We start from the raw sequence: 16,117 nt of genomic DNA, 5'->3' as shown, positions 1-16,117 counted from the left end.
GATTTAAGTTTATCAATTGTGTACCCTTGTGATCACATAGCTGACTGGGAGCTGTGACTCACTGCTGCTGGCCAGGATTGGGAATGAATATTGTACCATATGTCACCAGCCCGAGAAAAGATCAAAATTCAAAGTAATGCTTCAACTGAATGTGTTTCCGCTTTCATATCATAGTAAAGTTGAAAAATTGTAAGTTGAACCATCATAAGTCAGGAACCATTGGGGCGCCTTGGTGGCTCAGTCGGTTAAGCATCTGACTTCACCTCAGGTCGTGATCTCACGGTTCACGTGTTTGAGCCCCACGCCGGGCTCAGCCTGCTTCGGATTCTGTATCTCCCTCTCTCTGCCCCTCCCCTCCTCATGCTCTGTCTCTCAAAAATAAATAAACATTAAAAAATAAATAATAAGTCAGGAACCATCTATATCGAGATTTGCTTTTTCGGCTCAATATGTATACAAATTATGTAAGTGCCCCATGTGTGCTTGAGAAAAATCTGTATTCTTTAATAATTGTGCATGGCATTCTATTAACCATATGTCCATTAAATCAAGTTGTTCACCTTGTTATTCAACTCTTCTATTACTTTACTAACTTTTTTCTTGACTTATCAACAGTAAATGTATCCATTTCACCCTGTAGTTTTATTTTGCTTTATATATTTTTTCAACGTTTATTTCTTTTTGGGACAGAGAGAGACAGAGCATGAACGGGGGAGGGGCAGAGAGAGAGGGAGACACAGAATCGGAAACAGGCTCCAGGCTCTGAGCCATCAGCCCAGAGCCTGACGCGGGGCTCGAACTCACGGACCACGAGATCGTGACCTGGCTGAAGTCGGACGCTTAACCGACTGCGCCACCCAGGCGCCCCTTGCTTTATATATTTTATGACAATTTTATTAGAGGTACATACATTTAGAACAGTCTGTCTGAACACCAGTTCCTATTGTTGTTGTTGTTTTTTAATTATTCCTTATAATTCCTTTTTGTCTTATTTTGTTAGGCATTACAAATATAGCTATCACTTCCATTCCAGCCAGGGTGTAATAACAGGGATTGGATTTATCCTCCTGCTGTAAACTTGTTTCAGGTATTGGACACAAGGCACTGAAAATCTGTGATCCCCAAGAGGGTGAGCCCTAACTTATCTCCTTGGCTTTCTGCCTGGAGGCACGTTCTAGACCACTGAGCAGGAAGACGGTTACCAAAGAGCAAAGCAATCTCACTAGTTGAGGAAAAAGATCAAGGAGATTAAGACAGCTGGAAATTGTGAGGCAGAGTTCCAGAAAAGAGCAAAATACATGGAAAAAAAGCTCAGGAAATGCTTGGGGTTCCCTTAAATCTGGGATAGAGACTAAGGATGTACAGGTGTGAGGTGAAGAAGCTTCATGAGTCAGGCAAAGAGCAACGGGGAAGCTGTAAACTCAACAGTTCCCAGAGCTCACACAGGGCTGGAAAGCATTTGGTGAATCAGAATGGAGATTCCTCACTGATCATTCAGGGCATACACTGAACCCTAAAAAGGGCTATGCCTTAAGAGTAAGATCAAACTATCCCTAGAGGGGTGCCTGGCTGCCTCCATCAGAGTAGTGCGGGACTCTTGATCTTGGGGTCGTGAGTTCAAGCCCCACGATGGGTGTAGAGATTACTTAAATATATAAAACTTAGGGGGGGAAGTCCCTAGACAAGACTACTAACAAAGCTTCCAAACAACACTTCAACTGATCAAGTGGGCAGAATGTAACAACTGCCTATAAGGCTCTACATCCTTAAAAAAAAAAAAAAAAAAAAAAAAAAAAGACAATACAAATTACATCAAAAATCCAATTAAAAACTTGTAGATATGCCAAGAAGCAGAAAAACATGACACACCCACAGAAAGAAGAAAAATCAATCGAGACAGACCAAAAATGATGCCACAGTGGCTCATGCGATGTTTACCAAATGGCCTAATTTATCTGTAGCTGCATTCACAGGGGAAAAAGTGGGGGGTGAGGAAAGTTGACAAAAAACTTATGAAGAAACAAAGAGTAAAACATTTCCAAACTTGATCCCATAAACCCAAGAAATCATGATAAACCTTAAGAATGGTAAAAACAAAGAAAATCACACTAAGGGACATCATAGTCAAATTCCTGAAAACCAGTGATAACGAAATCTTAAAAACAGCTAGAATGACTCATTACATGCAGAAGACCAAAGATAAGAATGACCTGACTTCCTGTCAGAAACTATGCAAGTCAGGGAGCCTGGGTGGCTCAGGTGGTTAAGCAACTGACTCTTGGTTTCAGCTCAGGTTCAAGCCCCACATCAGGCTCGGGCTCCATGCTGGCAGTGTATAGCCTGCTCAGGATCCTCTCTCTCCCCCTCGCTGTCTGCCCCTCCCTCCCCTACTCTCTCTCTCTTTCAAAATGAATTAACTTAAAAAAAAAAAAAAAAGAAACTATGCAAGTCAGAAGATAATGAAATACGAAATTGTATTGAAGGAAACCTGTCAAACTAGAATTCTATACCCAATGAAAATACTTTCAAAAAATGAAAATGAAATAGGAATCGATTCTTCAAACAAAACCTGAGACTTTGTCTCTAGCAGACACTTGGGCTTGTGTCATAGTCTCACAGTTTGTGAGTTCGAGCCCCATGTCAGGCTCTATGCTGACAGCTCAGGGCCTGGAGCCTGCTTCGGATTCTGTGTCTCCCTCTCTCTCTGCCTCTACCCCACTCACACTCTGTCTCTCTCTCAACTGAAAATAAATAGAGGCGCCTGGGTGGCTCAGCTGGTTGAGCGTCTGACTTCGGCTCAGGTCACGATCTTCCAGCTCATGGGTTTGAGCCCTGCGTCGGGCTCTGTGTTGACAGCTCGGAGCCTGGAGCCTGGGGCCTGCTTTGGATTCTGTGTCTCCCTCTCTCTCTGCCCCTATCCCACTCCCATTCTGTCTCTGTCTCTCTCAAAAATAAACATTAAAAAAAATTTTTTTAAAGAAATACTACATTTAAGTAGAAGGAAAATTATGCCAGATGGTAACTCAGATCTTCACAAAAGGAAGGATACTAGAAATGGTAAACATGTAAGTACATATAAAGTCTTCCCATTAAGAAACTTCTTTAAAGGTAATAAGCCAATAATGGAGATAAACAGGGAAGTATGGCCCATTTGAAGGGACAAAATAAATTGACAAGAAACTATCCCTGCTGCTAGAGATAGTAGACAAAGACTTTCAAACAACTGTCTTAAATACAAAGAACTAAAAAAAAAAAAAAAAAAAAAAAAAAAAAGACAAACAACTAAAGGAAATCAGGAAAGCAATGCAGAACAAAATGAGAACAACAACAAATAGAGAAAGAATCAACCAGAGGTTCTGGAGTTGAAGGGCGTCTGGTTGGCTTGGTTGAGAGGACCATGTGACTCTTGATCTTGGGGTTGTGAGTTTGAGCCTTATGCTAGGTGTAGAGATTACTTAAATTAATTAATTAAAAAAAAAAAGGCAGTTCTGGAGTTGAAGAGTAACTAAAGTTAGTTGAAAAATAACTAAAATGAAAAATTCACTAGAGGGGCTCAATAGCACACGTGAACAAACAGGAGGACCAACAAACTTGAAGACAGGAACACAAATTATGTACTCTCAGGAGAGGAAAGAGTGAAAAGTAACAGAGCCAATGGAGTCCATGGAATTCCAACAAGCATATCCAAAAAGTATTACGGGAGTCAAAGAAACAGAAAAGAAAGGGACAGAAAAAATTTAAGAAATAATAGCAGAAAACCTCCCAAATTCAATGTAAAACATGAATCTACCCATAAAAATATTCAATGAATCCCAAGGAGGATAAATTCAGATCTACATCTAGTCACATAATCAAACTATTGAGAGCCAAAGACATAGAGAATCTTGAAAGCAGCAAGGGAGAAGTGACTCATCACATACAAGCCAATTTCCCATTAGAAACCATGAAGGCCAGAAGGCATTGGGATGACACAGTTAAAGAACTGAAGGGGGGAGAAAGCCAAAGAATTCTACATTTGACAGAATTGTGCTTCAAAAACAAGGGAGAAATTAAGACACTTCTAGATAAACAAAAGCTGACAGAGTGTGTTACCATGAGACCTGCTCCACAGGAAATGCTAGAGAGAGTCCTGTAAACTGAAAATGAAGTGAAATGAAAGGACACTACACAGTAACTTGAAGCCAATAAAGGTAACTATATGGGTAAATATAAAAATCAGTATTATTGGTTTGTAACTGCTTTTTATCTCCTACATGATTTAAAGAAAAGTGTATAAACTAATCACAAATTTATGTATGTTACTGGGCATATAATGGGTACGTGTAAAGATGTACTTTGTGTGACGGCAACAACATAAAGGGGGAATTGGCGCTGTACAGAAACAGATTTTTTGAAGTTGGTACCAATTCAAACTATATAGCTATAAATTTAGAATGTTAAATGTAATCCCCATGGTAACCACACCATCTAAAAAAAATACATATACAAAATAGAAATAAAAAATAAACACGAAAGGAAATGAAAAGGGAATCAAAACCATTCACTACATAAAATTAAACACAAAAGGCAGTAATTGGAGGACGAGGGGGACAAAAAAAGTAGAAGACCTAAAGAAAACAAAGAATAAAATGCCAGAAGTCCTTCCTTATCAGAGTAATATGTGTAAATGGATTAAACTCTTAAGTTATTATATGCTGTCTACAAAGACTTACTGCATATCCTAAGACACAAACGGGTTTAAAGTAAAAGGATGGAAAAAAATATTTCAAGCGGGGCGCCTGGGTGGCTCAGTCGGTTAAGCATCCGAGTTTGGCTCAGGTCATGATCTCACAGTCTGTGAGTTTGAGTCCCGCATTGGGCTCTGTGCTGACAGCTTGGAACCTGGAGCCTGCTTCAGGTTCTTGTGTCTCCCTTTCTCTAACCCTCCCTGTTCATGCTCTCTCTCTGTCTCAAAAATAAATAAATATTAAAAAAAATTTTTTTAAAATATTTCAAGCATATGGTAGCCAAAAGAGAGCTGGAATAGCTAACCAGTATCAGACAAAAAACCGTAAGTCAAAAACTCTTATGAGAGATCAAGGACGACATTATATATTGACAAAACGGTCAATTCATTAAGAAGATATAATAATTATAAAACATATATGCACCAAAACAGAGTCCCAAAATATATGAAGCAAACAAACATGGTCAGAAGTGAAGGGAAAAATAGTTCTACGATAGTTCTTGGAGACTTCCATACACCACTTTCAATAATGAACAGAATACTTAAATAGAAGATTAATAAGGAAACAGAGGACTTCAACAACATTATGAATCAGTCAGACCTAAAAAGACATAGAACACTCCACCCAACAATAGCAGAATATACCTTCTCGAGTGTACATGGTACATTCTCCAGAACAGACCATGTTAGGCCACAAAGAGTCTCAATAAATTCTCAATAAATTTGACCATACAGAATGAAGCTAGAAATTCAGAAATATGTGGAAACTAACAACACACTCTTAAATAATAAAGTTGGAAGACTCACACTTCCTGATTTTATAACTTCCTACAAAGCTACAGTAATCAGAATAGTGTGGTACTGGCATAAGGATAAACATACAGATAAATGGAATAAAATTGAGAGTGTAGAAATAAATTCATACATCTATAGCCAACCAAATAATTTTGATAAGAGTGTCAAGTCCATTCAACGGAATAAGAATACTCTCTTCAAAAAATATTACTGGGACAACTAATATCTAAAAGAATGAAGTTGGACCCCAGGCTTACACCATATACAAAAATTAACTCCAAATGGATCAACAACCTAAATATAAGCTAAGACCATAAAATACTTAGAATAATACATAGAAAAAAAATTTTATGGCCTTGGATTTGGCAATAGATTCTTTTGCTATGACATCAAAAGCACAAGCAACAAAAGACATTAACAAGAAAGTGAAAAGACAACTTACAGCATAGCCTGGGAAAATTATTTCCAAGTCATGTATCTGATAAGGGTTTAATACCAAGAATATACAAAGAATTTCTACAGTTCAACAACAAAAAGACAACCCAATTTAAAAATGGACAAATAATTTGTATACATTTCTCTAAAGAAGATACATAAATGGCTAATATGCATATGGAAAGATGCTCAACATAGTCTTAAGAGAAATGCAAATCAAAACTACAATGAAGGGTGCCTGGGTGGCTCAATAGGTTAAGCTTCCAACTTTGGCTCAGTTCATGATCTTGCAGTCCATGAGTTTGAGCTCCATGTCAGGCTCTGTGCTGACAGCTAGGAGCCTGGAGCCTGCTTCCAATTCTGTTATCTCCCTCTCTCTCTGCCCCTCCCCTGATCATGTTCTGTCTCTGTCTCAAAAATAAACAAACAATAAAAAAAAAAAAAACTACAGGGGTGTCTGGGTGGCTCAGAAGGTAGAGTGTCTGACTTTTTGGCTCAGGTCATGATCTTGCTGTTTGTGAGTTCGAGCCCCGCATCGGGCTGTGCTAACAGCTGAGCCTGGAGCCTGCTTCTGATTCTGTGTCTCCCTCTCTCTTTCTGCCCCTCCCCTGCTGTGCTCTCTTTTTCTCCCTAAAATAAATAAACGTTAAAAAAGAAAAAACCCAAAACTACAATGAGATTTGATTTCATGCCTAATAAATAGCTATAATAAAGACAAAAGAAAACAAAATACCAAGTGTTGGCAAGGATGTGGAGAAATTAGCATCTGGTGCATTCCTGGTGGGACTGTAAAATCTACACTTTTGTATATCTAAAAAAATTGAATGGGGCGCCTGGGTGGCTCAGTTGGCTAAGCGTCTGACTTCAGCTCAGGTCATGATCTCACGGTTCGCTGACTTTGAGCCCAGGGTCACTGCACTGACAGTGAGAGCCTGTTTGGAATTATCTCTCTCTGCCCCTCCTGTGTGTGCGCTCTTTCAAAACAAAACAAAAAAATTTTTTAAAAAAGCTAAAATGGTGAGTTATATTATATTTTACCAAAATTAAAAAAAAAATTTTTTTTAATGTTTATTTTTTTGAGAAAGAGAGAGAGATAGAGTCCAAGCAGGGGAGGGGTGGGGGGAGGCAGAGAGAGAGGAAAACACAGAATCCAAAGCAGGCTTCAGGCTCTGAGCTGTCATGATGCACAGAGCCCAATGCGGGGCTCGAACTCACGAACCGTGAGATCATAACCTGAGCTGAAGTCGGATACTTAACCAACTAAGCCACCAAGGCGCCCCTTTACCAAAGCTTTTTTTTTTTTTTTTTTTTTTTAACATTTATTTATTTTTGAGACAGAGAGAGACAGAGCATGAACAGGGGAGGGTCAGAGAGAGAGGGAGACACAGAATCTGAAGCAGGCTCCAGGCTCCGAGCTGTCAGCACAGAGCCCGACGTGGGGCTCGAACCCACGGACCGTGAGATCATAACCTGAACCGAAGTCGGACGCTTAACCGACTGAGCCACCCAGGCGCCCCCCTTTACCAAAGTTTTAATTGCAGCATACCTCTGCCAATTAAAACTAACACCGAATCCCTGTTCTATATGTTTTTTTAGATACCATATTTGTCTATTTGCATTCACCAGTTACAGGGCCAATTATATTAACTCTATTTTCTTATTTTCTGTGTTCTTTTTTAAGTGTTGGCACTTAAAAAAGTTGACATGGGGCTCAAACTCATGAACTGTGAGATCATGACCTGAGCCAAAACCAAGAGGGGACACACTTGACCAACTGAGCCATTCAGGTGCCCATTACATTGTGTTCTTGATGTTTCAGCATTTGGGACCTTTACAGACCCAGGGACAGACTGCCCCTCCCATGGCTAATGCCTAAAGGTAACAACTTGCCTAACAGCAAAGTCCAGAGCCATATCTCCTCCTCTACCTTGCCTATACACCCAGGAGACAATATTCCTTCACTTTAATCAACTCTTGGTGAGGTAGTAGGCAAGTAGAAACCACTCCTACAGACCAAAATCCTTTGGATTAATTCAAAGTTGCCAGTCCTAAACAGTTTGCTCTGCCCTGCCTTCACTTTCCCTCAGAAACCTTAATAAAGTCTCTGGCCTAGGGTTGAGCTTCGGCTCAGGTCATGATCTCACTGTTCGGTTCAGTTTGTGGGTTTGGGCATCCATTGGGCTTGCTGCTGTCAGTGTGGAGCCTATGTTGGATCCTTTGTCCTCCTCTGTCTGCCCTCCCCCTGCTTGTGTGTTCTCTCTCTCTCTCTCTCAAAACACACACACACACACACACACACATACACACACATATACACAGACAATATATATACATATGTATATATATACATATGTATTTCTTCTGTGACCCTGCACGCATGCAGTGGCTTCCTCTCTGAGACCTGTGAGTGTAACAAATGTATTCCTTTCATGCCGCATTCCTGTCTCTTCCTGTGGTCAGAGAGGCTTTATCATACCTTACCCAATATTTACATTTTTAAAACAATCTCACTATCTAAAGACCTGATGAAAGTGAAGCTGATTATGTTAACCCACAAGTCCTTTAGAGGCCTTTCTGATTCTCTGAATTTCTAACTGGAAATTATCAAGAGTATTTATTGCTAATGGGGTGAAAAATAAGTTTTATAGGCACACAGAACGAACAACTAAGATTGCCCCCTTTGTAGCATGGTTGGGGGATTGTACTGAGAGTTTAAAAAGAAATCTCCTAAGAAGATGGGGGCTGCTTCTTCAACCAGGAAATCATGTTGGGGGTGGAAACAGAATAAGGAAGTACATAAATGGGGGGGGGGGGGGAGAAGAGTCTATTAAGAGAATCTGAGTGAAAGAGAAATGAAAATGGAAGTTGAAGAAAGCGCTGAATTCCGGAGCTAGAGAAACTGAGGAAATGAAACTTCAGAGAAGGCACCTCCGTCATTCTGTAAAGTAGCTTGGTGAACCAACTGCGGCGGTAGGGTCTTAAAATGTGCAAGCCTACACACCTACTTGGCAAGTCCCAAGTGAATTTATTATTTAAAAAAAACATTCTAGGGGAATGCAGTGGCCTCCCTTTGGGGTTACTGATTACCCCTGTGCCTGGAGACTAATAGGCACAGGACAGATTCCTAAAGGCAGGACTGTGGACTGCTGTCCCCCATTACCTGACACATGGTTTTTCATGACTCTGAGCCTGGGCTCTCCCAGGGAGCTGTCCCTTCCTTCGAGCAAAGCTGACAACAAAGCTGGAAGGAGAACCAAGATGTGCTTCTTTAGTCACCATGGTGACAAGAAACCATCACAAATATTTGCTTGTGACTTCACTGGAGAAGGCAGGCAAGGGAGGTTAGATTGGAAGAAGGAACACCACAGAAGCATATCTGGAATCAGCAACCAAAGGAATGCTGGGCTCTCATTTAAGGACCAACAGGCAAAGGGTTTGTTTTCATCATGCACTCCCTTACTGGATTAAGAAATCCAGAATACAAATAACCTTTTCTAGCATCTGACTGTCTTAGACAGCCTTTGGGTTTTCTTAGTCAAGGAATTCTCTCAAAGTGAATAGGTCCCTGAAGTTATACCTCCCATTTCTTAGGAAATAAGTGGCTAATGTTGCAGTGTACTCTCTAAACGTTTGGAACCAAGGGACGAGCAATGATACAAAACAGGCACAGACCCTGTTATGTCCTGAATTGTACCCTGCCTACAACTCATATTTTGAAGTTCCGGCAGACAAGGTCTTTTTATTTTTTTAATGTTTATTTTTTTCTTGAGAGAGAGAGACAGAGTGTGAGCAGGGTAGGGGCAAAAAGAGAGGGAGACACAGAGTCTGAGGCAGGTTCTAGGCTCTGAGCTGTCAGCACAGAGCCCAATGCGGGGCTTGAACACAAGGACTGCAAGGTCATGACCTGAGCTGAACTCAGATGCTTAACCGACTGAACCACCCAGGCACCCCCAGACAGGGTATTTTTAAAGAAGTGAGGATACTGGGGTAAGGCCCTAATCCAATTATGATTAGTGTCCTTATAAAGAGAAGATTAAGATATAGATGCACACAGAGGGAAAACATCACGTGAACATGAAGACAGCCACTGATAAACCAAAGAGAGAAAAAGGCCTCGGAAAAAGCCAACCTTGCTGACATCTTGATCTCAGAATTCTAGCCTCCAGAACTGTGGAAAAATAAATTCCTGTTGTTTAAGACATCTTGGCTGTGGTACTTTGTTTTGGCAGCCCTAGCAAAATAATATAAGCTCTGACTGATAGAATCAGAGTCTCTCTTTTTTTAATTTTTTTAAATGTTTATTTTTTTTTTGACAGAGAAACAGAGCATGAGTGGGGTAGGGGCAGAGAGAGGGGGAGACACAGAACCTGAAACAGGCTCCAAGCCTGGAGCCTGACATGGGGCTCAGACTCACGGATTGCTAGATCATGACCTGGGCCGAAGTTGAATGCTTAACTGCCTGAGCCACCCAGGTGCCCCCAGAGTCTCTTTTGAGACTCATACAACTTTAAAATTATGCACATGTTCTCAGAAAAAGGCATACTACATATAGCCAGCTATCCTGTGTGTGGGATGGGAATGATTCTACTACACCTTCAAGCTCACATCCTGTATACCTGCTGGCTCTAGGACTTTCCAAATCAAAGCCTTATGTTCATGGTCTGTACTTCAAAAAGCTACCAAGCAATCACTTGGCATCTGCCTAGAAAAAGCCCAAAAGAGCTATATTTAGTAAATAAGGGAACTAGCATTATTTTCTAGGTAATGACCTGACAATCTTCAACGGAGATGGGACTTGGAACACTACGAAGCAGTCAGTCCTTTCAAATTAGTTCCCTTGCCCTGGTGTTAAGCTGAGTGGGCGCTGATCACTGCAGAAGGAAGCTTTCTAAAGAAATGTCATTGTAGCTGCCTGGGCATCAAGGATGAGCTGAGGCTTTAAATCATGCAGACTCACTGTTGGGCATATGCTACAATTAGGAAGCTTTACAACTCATCATGATGCATTAAAGGTTACTTAATGATAGTGGGAAGAGGGATAAAAAAGATAAGTGGTTATCTCTCAATTTAAGGCCTCTTCCTTCAAGAAAGAAATCTGATTCCTCCTAGGCTAAAAAAAATGGCTTTTTTTAGTTGGCCTCTCATACCTTTCACTAGGAATTATCTAGCTAATATGTATCAACATAAGATTCCTGGGTTGGGGGCCCCTGGGTGGCTCAGTCAGTTAACTTCAGCTCAGGTCATGATCTCACAGTTCCTGGGATCAAGCCCTACATCAGGCTCTGTGCTGAGAGTGCAGAGGCTCCTTGGGATTCTCTCTCTCTCTCTGCCTCTCCCTTGCTTATGCAAGCTAGCACGTGCTCTCGCTCGTGCTCGCTTTCTCTCTCTCTCTCTCTCTCACTCACACACACACACACACACACACACACACACGCACAGAATCCTGGGTTAAAATAGTACGGCCAGGGGCGCCTCGGTGACTCAGTCCGTTAAGCTTCTGACTTCAGCTCAGGTCATGATCTCATGGCTGCTGAGTTCAAGCCCCGCATCGGGCTCTGTGCTCACAGCTCAAAGCCTAGAGCAGGCTTCAAATTCTGTCTCTCCCTCTCTTTGCCCCTTCCCGGCTCATACTCTCTCTCTCCTTCAAAAATAAGCAAACATTAAAAAAAACAAAAACAAAAACAAATACAAAAACTCCACTACAGCCATATTCCAGTTAATTTAAAGGAAAGGAGAGGCGCCTGCGTGGCTTAGTCAGTTAAGCATCCGACTCTTGATTTTGGCTCAGGTCATGATCACACGGTTCATGGGATTGAGCCAAGTCCTGCTTGGGATTCTCTCTTCCTCTCTCTGTCCCTACCCCACTCACACTCACTCTCTATCAAAAATAAATAAATGAACATTTAAAGAAAAGAAAGGAATAAGAGTATACCAGGATATAGAGTCCACAGCCTTAGCAGGCTAGTAACAATTGCTAATGTGCCAAGCTTTTTGTAGACATAATATCTGATCTTCACAATAATCTTGAGAATCCATTTTACAGATGAGAAAAATGAGACTCAGAGGGTAAGTAACAAGCCAGGAAGCTAATCCATCAACCTTGACCTATTTGATTGCAAACTCCAGGTTCTTCTCATTTCCCAAAAAGGTAAGCTATTGGTAGCAGCAAATCCATCAGAATTCTCAGTTCGGGGTTACTCCATCTCCGATAAAGAAACAAATTTGCTCACATCCCAGGTTTTACAGGACAGTTATAATATTACATCAGGGACTGTCTTCATACTCAGTTTTTACAACATTGTGCCAGCCAAACAAAATCTGACAGGGGCTAGGGTGAAATCAGCTGTTTTAAACTCTTGGTTTGAGGACAGTAATTAAATAGCAATTAATAGCTAAGGAGCCAGGTTCAGAGGTGTTATGACTCACACAAGATCATTCAGCTATTAAATTGTGAACCCGGGGGGGGGGGGGTGGGGGGTGCCTGGATGGCTCAGTTGGAGAAGCTGCCAGACTTCAGCTCAGGTCACGATCTCGCAGTCTGTGGGTTCAAGCCCCATATCGGGCTCTGTGCTGACAGCTCAGAGCCTAGAGCCTGCTTCGGATTCTGTGTCTCCCTCTCTTTCTGCCCCTCCCCCACTCATGTTCTGTCTCTCTCACTCTCAAAAATAAACAAACATTAAAAAAATTGTGAACCTGGGACTGGGATCTAGACCCTCTAATTCTAAAGGCCTCCACTTTTCATCCAACCTCTGAGAATTCCCTTCTTTCCAACCCCCCCCCCCCCCCCAACACACATATATTTCTATTCAATTTGGCTCCTGCCTTTAGACTAGGTTCTGTCTATACTGGTCTATGTACTCAGTCATTTTAACTTGAGAATTACTGGCAATCGATTCTTTTTTTTTTTTTTAATTTTTTTTTCAACGTTTTTTATTTATTTTGGGACAGAGAGAGACAGAGCATGAACGGGGGGGGAGGGGCAGAGAGAGGGAGACACAGAATCGGAAACAGGCTCCAGGCTCCGAGCCATCAGCCCAGAGCCCGACGCGGGGCTCGAACTCACGGACCGCGAGATCGTGACCTGGCTGAAGTCGGACGCTTAACCAACTGCGCCACCCAGGCGCCCCTGCAATCGATTCTTTAATTAGTACTCATACGAAGAGGGAGCAACTGAAAACTGCCAAGATGTTTGTCTAAAGAGATCTCCGTCTCTCTCTGCCCCTCTCCTGCTCTTGCTTTGTCTCTCTCTCTTTCTCAAAAATAAATAAATATTAGAGAGAGAGAGAGAGAGAGGGAGAGGAAGACACAGGATCCAAAGCAGGTTCCAGGCTCTGAGGGGTCAGGACAGAACCCAACATGGGGCTTGAACCCACAAACCACAAGATAATGACCTGAGCCAAAGTCAGAGGCTTAACTGACTGAGCCACCCAGGTACCCCGTATTTATTTTTTAAAATGTTTATTTCTTCATTTTGGGGTGGGGTGGGGGAGAGAGAAGAGGAGAGAGAGACAGAGAGAGAGAGAGAGAGAGAGAGACAGAGAGAGAGACAGACAGAGAGAGAGAGAGAGAGAGAGAGAGAGAGAGAGAGAGAGAATCTTAAGCAGACTCCATGCACAGTGTGGAGCCAGATATGGGGCTTGACCCCACAACCTTGGGATCATGACCTGAGCCAAAATCAAGAATCAGAGGCTCAACCAGCTGAGCCACCCAGGCGCCCCTAAAGATTTTATTTTAAGTAATCTCTACACCCAACATGGGGCTAGAAATTACAGTCAGAGATCAAGAGTCACATGCTCCACTGACCGAGCCAGCCAGGTGCCACACCACCTGCAATTCTTTATCCTGAGAAGCAGCCAGTCACTTGTGAGTGCATCTTTTCATTTACCACCCCCCATCCAAACTACTGCCCCATTTCTCTATTCTCATGAAGACCAAAATAATTTTTCTGCTCCCTTTTTATTATGAATTATTTAAGCACTGAAAAATTGAAATAGCATAATAAACATCTATAAACTCTCCTTTAAGATTCAAAAGTTTTTTTTAAATGTTTATTCATTTATTTTGAGAGAGAGGGTATGAGCGGGCGAGACGTGGAGACAGAGAGGGAGACAGAATCCAAAGCAGGGTCCTTGCTGTCAGTACAGACCCCAAAGCAGGGCTTGAACTCATGAACTGTAAGATCACGACCTGAGCTGAAGTCAGACACTTAACTGAGCCACCCAGGCACCCCTAAGATTCAATACTTTTTAACGATGCCCTATTTGTTTTACTCTATCAGATGTACAAATGATATTTTACAAATATTATACACATTTTGTTTTATATTTTTTAAAGTTTATTTAATCTCTACACCCAAAGTGGGGCTCAAACTCATGACCCTGAGATCAAGAGTCACATGCTCTTCTGACTGAGCCAGCCAGGCACCCCAAACTGAACATACCAAAGTTGTAAATGGCACAACTTGGCACTTCACCCTTATTACTTTAGTATGTGCCTCATAATAAGGACCTTCGTACATAACCACAATTTCAAACCTAAGAAAATTATCAAAACACCTATTATGTAGTCCATACTCAATTTTTCTTATTTCAAAATGATTGTTATAGCTAGTTGGCTTTTTTTCAACCCAAACCAGAATCCAGTCAAGGTTCACCCACTGTATTTAGTCTTCTAAATTTTATTATGGAGAATTTCAAATATGTACAAAAGTAGACAGAAGAGTAAATAAAGTGAATCTCAATGCAATCATTCAGATCCAATAATCAACTAGTAGCCATTAATCTCTGTTTCTATCTACACCCAGATCCTGAATCACTTAAGCAAATTCCTGACATCTCATCTATATGTACTTCAATATGTAGCTTCAAACAATATATATTTTTAATTACATTATCATTGGCAAAACACTCAGATCAATGGAACAGAACAGAGAACCCAGAAATGGACCCACAAACATATGGCCAACCAATCTTTGACAAAGCAGGAAAGAATATCCAATGGAATAAAGACAGTCTCTTCAGCAAGTGGTGCTGGGAAAACTGGACAGCGACATGCAGAAAAATGAACCTGGACCACTTTCTTACACCATACACAAAAATAAACTCAAAATGGATGAAAGACCTAAATGTAAGACAGGAAGCCATGAAAATCCTCCAGGAGAAAGTAGGCAAAAACCTCTTTGATCTAGGCCACAGCAACTTCTTACTCAACACGTCACCAGAGGCAAGAGAAACAAAAGCAAAAAAAACCATCGGGACCTCATCAAAAGAAAAAGCTTCTGCACAGTGAAGGAAACAATCAGCAAAACTAAAAGGCAACAACTGACGGAATGGGAGACAATATTTGCAAACGACATATCAGATAAAGGGTTAGTATCCAAAATCTAAAGAACTTATCAAACTCAGAAAACAAACAATCCAGTGAAGAAATGGGCAAAAGACATGAATAGACACTTCTCCAAAGAAGACATCTAGATGGCCAACCGACACATGAAAAACTGCTCAACATCACTCATCATCAGGGAAATACAAATCAAAACCACAATGGGATACCATCTCACGTCTGTCAGAGTGGCTAACATTAACAACTCAGGCAACAACAGATGTTGGCGAGGATGCGGAGAAAGAGGATCTCTTTTGCATCGCTGGTGGGGATGCATACTGGTGCAGCCACTCTGGAAAACAGTATGGAGGTTCCTCAAAAAATTAAAAATAGAACTACCCTACGACCCAGCAATTGCACTACTAGGCATTTATCCAAGGGATACAGGTATGCTGTTTCAAAGGGGCACATGTACCCCAATGTTTATAGCAGCACTATCGACAATAGCCAAAGTGTGGAAAGAGTCCAAATGTCCATCGATGGATGAATGGATAAAGAAGATGTGGTGTGTGTGTGTGTATGTGTATGTACACACACATACACACACACATACATACAATGAAGCATTCATTACTCGGCCATCAAAAAGAATGAAATCTTGCCATTTGCAACTATGTGGACAGAACTGGAGGATATTATGCTAAGTGAAATTAGTCAGTCAGAGAAAGACAAATATCATATGGCTTCACTCATATGAGGACTTTAAGATACAAAACAGATGAACATAAGGGAAGGGAAGCAAAACTAATATAAAAACAGGGAGGGAGACAAAACATAAGA

At 41.3% G+C, this 16,117-nt stretch overlaps 1 protein-coding gene across 2 annotated transcripts in view; it reads right to left on the bottom strand.

Moving 5' to 3' along the window:
- Nucleotides 1-16,117, bottom strand: part of KPNA6 (karyopherin subunit alpha 6) — a 66,930-nt gene that overhangs the window by 27,369 nt on the left and 23,444 nt on the right. The window contains exon 1 of one of the 2 annotated variants that reach the window (XM_025934289.2): nucleotides 9,117-9,244. The exons of the other annotated variant lie outside the window; for it this stretch is intronic. Coding sequence (XP_025790074.2) covers nucleotides 9,117-9,135 — 19 coding nt within the window. The 5' untranslated portion in view covers nucleotides 9,136-9,244. Of the gene's footprint in view, nucleotides 1-9,116; nucleotides 9,245-16,117 lie in introns of those variants that run through there. 2 annotated transcript variants of the gene reach the window in all.

Source organism: Puma concolor, chromosome C1 (assembly GCF_028749965.1).
Source record: "Puma concolor isolate L17-30 chromosome C1, mPumCon1.1.hap2, whole genome shotgun sequence".
Taxonomy (NCBI): Eukaryota; Metazoa; Chordata; class Mammalia; order Carnivora; family Felidae; genus Puma; species Puma concolor.
The sequence above is the reverse complement of the archived record's forward strand: the minus strand, read 5'-3'. Positions and strand labels throughout refer to the sequence as shown.